General features: G+C 46.9%; 1 protein-coding gene across 1 annotated transcript in view; it reads right to left on the bottom strand.

The window, feature by feature from the left end:
* LOC114923484 (zinc finger protein 345-like) overlaps nt 1-4,823 on the bottom strand; it is a gene marked incomplete at both ends in the record, with an annotated part of 53,807 nt that overhangs the window by 18,170 nt on the left and 30,814 nt on the right. Inside the window, 2 exons of the mRNA XM_029286509.1 lie at nt 445-576; nt 1,546-1,571. Coding sequence (XP_029142342.1) covers nt 445-576; nt 1,546-1,571 — 158 coding nt within the window. The remainder of the gene's footprint in view (nt 1-444; nt 577-1,545; nt 1,572-4,823) is intronic.

The raw sequence follows: 4,823 nt of genomic DNA on the forward strand, positions 1-4,823 counted from the left end.
TCAGCCCAAAATTTCAGCTGCCAAGGATGGAGACAGCTGTTAAGTGAGTTTTGTCCCATTTTACGACCTTTCTGGACACAGTTATTAAGTGAATCCCTGCAGTTGTTAAAGTTCATTTAACAGCCGTGTTACTAATTTAACAACTGCAGGAATTCCCCTTAACAATGGTGGCCAGAAAAGTCGTAAAATGGGGCAAAACTCAAGTGGTGGCCAGAAAAGTCGTAAAATGGGGCAAACCCCAAATTTCTCGCTTAGTGACCTAAATTCTGGGCTCAGGACCACCTGTGGTTTTGATGCTGTCTGATCCTCCTTGTTTTGGAACAGAAATCCTCTGATAGGGTGACAAGCCAATTGCTTGAGGGCTTCATGAGAAATCTATCTTATTTTATTTAATTTATTTATTTATTTTTATTATTTTATTATTGTATTGTACTGTATTCCAGCTTTGATGAAGTTTTCTATGGCCAGTTCCTCTCCTTGTACATGAAGCGGATCTTCTTCGTAGATGACAGCCGGACCCCGTTCGGCCACATGCTTTTCGCTTTGGGAGGTATGCACATTTTCAAAGAATTCATCCTGTGTTGCACGAATAAATTAAGGCATCTCTCTCCACTCCATATTGTCGGGAATTTGAATATTAGCAAACTGACTGAAACTTTGCAAATAAAGAAGGGGAAAAATGAAAGGCAGCTAGTTGCCTTTGGGCCAATCACCAGGAGACGGTGAGTTCTAGTCCTGCCTTAGGCACGCAAGCAAACTAGGTGTCTTTGGACCAATCCTTCTCTTCGGCCAACCCACCTTGCAGGATTGTTGTTGTGGGGAAAATAAGAGGAGGATGGAGTATTAAATACGTTCACCGCCTTGAGCTATTTCTAAAAACAATAAAGGCAGGATGCAAATCAATACATAAAATTTAAAAATGAAAATAAAACTTTTAGTTTATTCTCTTTTGAAAGGGGAAGGTGTGTTTTCCCCCTTCCTTTCCCAACCATGGAGCAATACTGCCATCCTGTGGCCAAAGAAAAGTGGTGCAGGGCACTTCTTTTTCCTTTCCTTTTTCTTAGCTTTTTCATCCACTCAGGGATTTTTCAGAGTGGTTCTCATTTATTTTGCAATGACTTCTTTTATTACACTTGGGAGCAGCCCAACTCCCAACGACTGGGTGCTTTACAAAAGAGAAAAATAAAAGGGGAAAGAATGTGTACAGCAGGGCAAAACACTTACTGCAGTGCACACCAAAGCTCCCTGTGGCTCAACTACCTGCCTGACATTCACATGTGCTAACTGTGGCAATGATGAGACCTCTCGGCGTCCTGAGGTCGAAGCCTCCAGAAAGGCCCAGCTTTTCCCCCCCTTCCCCCCAGCTCTGCCCCCCCCTGCGCCCCTTTCTCCCCGGGGAGCCTGGCCCAAGACCCTCGGCCTTGGGGGGCTCTCCGTGCTTCCTACGCCCCCCCAAAGGCTGGAGGAATGCAGATCAGGCCCATGAAATGGAGACCGAGAATTCTTCCGGCCGGTTCTGCTTTGCTCAACCTGCATCGTAAATACTGTGCCCGGTTTGGGCCCCTCAGATTCTGTGCAGGAGAGTCAGAGAATTAAAGAGCATTGAGAGTTCCTTGCATAATGCATTGGGTGTAAATTTTGATTTATGACTAACATTCTTCAAAATAAAACAAAATGGCATAAAAATCATTGCATGTATTCTTTGTAGATTTTAAACCTACATTTGAGAGAAATCTTGATGAACATGGAGAATACAGTACAAAGGGATGTTGCTTTTTCTCATTCAGCATTCGTATGAAATGTGCTAAAAACCTGGTACCTGCTCAGAAAAGTCTCCCAGGGCTTTAGACCTCCACCCTCTTCAAGTAGCACCTCTGCTCCACGACAGCTCATCTGACTAGTCTCTAATTAGACCTGCCTGAGTCCATGGAGCCAGATACAGTTCTCCTCCTATATGCTGAGGATATGGCTAGTATCTCACATCACTTTGTTGGCCTTAGAGAGTCTCCTGTTTCTGCTAAAAAGCTTTAAAGGCAAGGAGACCAGTTGGAGCATCCAATTTAGTTTCAGTTATCTGGGGATGGTCTTACATGGGGCTGACATTTGGAAAACTCTTATAGATTATATCAAAGAATGAGATCGTGGAGCTCTTACACAGCCACAACAATGAGGGCCAAATTAGCCCCAGATTCAGCCACGCAAACTTGTTCCAATTAGGCACTGAGTGGGAAGATCATTTCAAGGCAATTTATTAGAGGTTTCCCTTATTGAAAAGAGGGATTCCAGGACATAGAATCGGGTTTCATTTTATACTCCATGCACAGAAAAAGTACAAAAGAGTTGACTGGATGGAAGAAATCATCCTGCTCAGTTACATCAAACATGAAACAACCCATAATATTAAGCACAACCATTGAAATGAAAGGAGAACGTTTTTACCGGGGAAATGTGATGAGTCACATAAACCTGTTATGAAAAGGTAAAATTTCAATCAGTTCTAATATCTAGCATATATAATTGAAAAAGTCCATTGTTCACGCAATAAATCTGGACCAATGGCACCAAACTTGGGAACGTAACAATAAAATTACATTGGCGACATCTTACAAAGAAAATCTTTATAAGATGCTTTATAGATGGCATCTGCCACCGGCCAGACTCGCAAAAATGTATAGCGGTTACCAATTTGTTGGAAGTGTAAAAAGGAAAAGGGTACATTCTTCCAGGAGCAAAGCCTCCCCTTGAAAGAGTTATGGAATATTTCTCAGATGAGCCACGCAAATCTAAGGGGCGATGCCGCTAGGGAGGGGAGGGGTCTGAAGCTCTCTTGGGGGCAAAATGGAAGCGATCGGCCACCGCTGCCTTTCCAATTCCAGTCCCTGGCATGCTCCAGGTGCTAAAGAGGCTGGACTTCAATTAACCTTTTCCCAGATCGGCCATTAGTCCATTGAGCAGGCAAACCATTGATGGGCTGGATGCCAAAACAAAGCAAGATACGCTTGAAAGGAGACCGGGAAGCCTGTAATTGTGGAGTTTGTCTGGCAAGAACAAAGAATGCTTATTCACAGGGAGCATGCACCTAAAAAGCCTGTAACAATTCTGTGTGGTCAAAAAGCTGATAAAAGTAACAAAAGACTTAGGCATCTTGCAAGCTCAGCTAAGGGTTAGGAATAGGGATGGCCTGGAGCAAATAGGATGTGTATTAGGTAACTCTTCAAGCATTCATTAGCCAAGCCTGCTAGAGACCAATAGAATAATCATTAGATTATTATTGAAATGTTTATTAGATTATATTTCTGATATATCCCACCTTATCCTGCCTTCTGCTTTAGAGAAAATGTATAAACCTTTATTAATTCTGTGGTTCGAATGGTCAGGATCCCTTTTCTTGGAGCGCTTCATAAAAGACAACAAAACCAGCACCTCTGTCTGCTGTTCTTCATCGGCCTCAGCACCAGGCTCAGACCCGAATCGGGGACAACAGAATCCTCAGGGTCAATCCCAAACACCTTCAAGGCATTTTCTGGGCTGCAACAGATGGGGCTGGTTCTTTTTTAAACTTTCCAGTGCTAGGCAGCCTCTCTTGCGTTTCCTGGTGGTCCCCCATCCAAGCCTAAACAAGCTTTCCTTCCCAAGTCAGCCAAGGCTGTCCAGGTACAGATTGAAAGTCACCCGCCTGGAGAAGGTTCCCTGGTGGACGCTGCTCAGGTGGGTCCCTGCAATAAGCCTCAATGGCAAGGGAAGCCCTCCCATTTGCACGGCGTGCTCAGTTTGGCTGGACTTATGCCGGGTTAAATTGGCATGCACCAAGCCTGTTGAACCACGCCAGGGGTCTGAATGTGCAAAGCCAGAAGTGGGAAGCAGGTTGTGTGAACAGGGCCTAGGGTACCGCTGCATCTTCCTTTAGGTTGTTCTAGGCCAGAGGTGGGGAATGATGGCCCTTTTATGACTTGTGGACTTCAACTCCCAGAATGCAACTCCATGAGCCAACATGGACACTATTTGGATGGCTCAGGATTTCTGGGAGTTGAAGTCCACAAGTCATGAAAGGGCCATCGATATAATTTAGGCGATCGCCCAGTTCGTTCCTTCCCTTTTCCCGCCTATCGCCTGCAGAGGGTGCCAGCAGCCTCGCTCTGTTCTGCCAGCTGCAAAGAATGCGACAGCCAGCTCAGTTACTTTTGCTTCTGCCAGCTGCAAAGATGGTGCCCACAGCTTCCAGCGCTTCTGCCCGGCACAAACATGGCACCCTCCAGCTCTTCTCCTCGGTTTTTCCCCCACCCAGAGGTGCGATCCATCCCGTGTGAATGCAACGTACACGTGAGCAGCAACCGATATTGCGTCGCGGCCTTTGCGGGTCCTCCTTCCGCTGCTGCCTCGTACAGGGCTCGAGGGCGCTGAGATGCGATCTGGGACGATAAAGGCCGAGCCACTTGCATTGCCCCCCCAGGGCATCCCTCCAGCTCCGGACCCCACGACCCCGGGGCCCCTCCTCACACCTGCCCAGGAACCAGCAACGAGGGGCGCTTTGAAGGAGCCCACTGCTGTCTTTAACGGCAGGGAAAAGCCACGGCTTTTCCCGGCCCCTTAAAGTACATCCGAGCAGCAACTCCACTACCTGCCAGCAGGAGCAGCAAAGGACTGGTCTTGGCGCCACCTGTCGGCCCTCGGGAGCCCTGCAGCCCGGTTTCCTTTGGAGGGCAGCTCTTCCCCCCAAGGAGGTGAGGCACTGGCTGGCCCTAGATTGGGGCTCAGAGGCTGAATGGCAAGAAAGTGGCCAGCTTATAGTTCAGCAACATCTTGTTTCCGTTCACACAACACAA

The sequence above is a fragment of the Protobothrops mucrosquamatus genome, unplaced genomic scaffold (genome assembly GCF_001527695.2).
Source record: "Protobothrops mucrosquamatus isolate PMUCROS unplaced genomic scaffold, P.Mucros_1.0 scaffold3926, whole genome shotgun sequence".
Lineage (NCBI taxonomy): Eukaryota > Metazoa > Chordata > Lepidosauria > Squamata > Viperidae > Protobothrops > Protobothrops mucrosquamatus.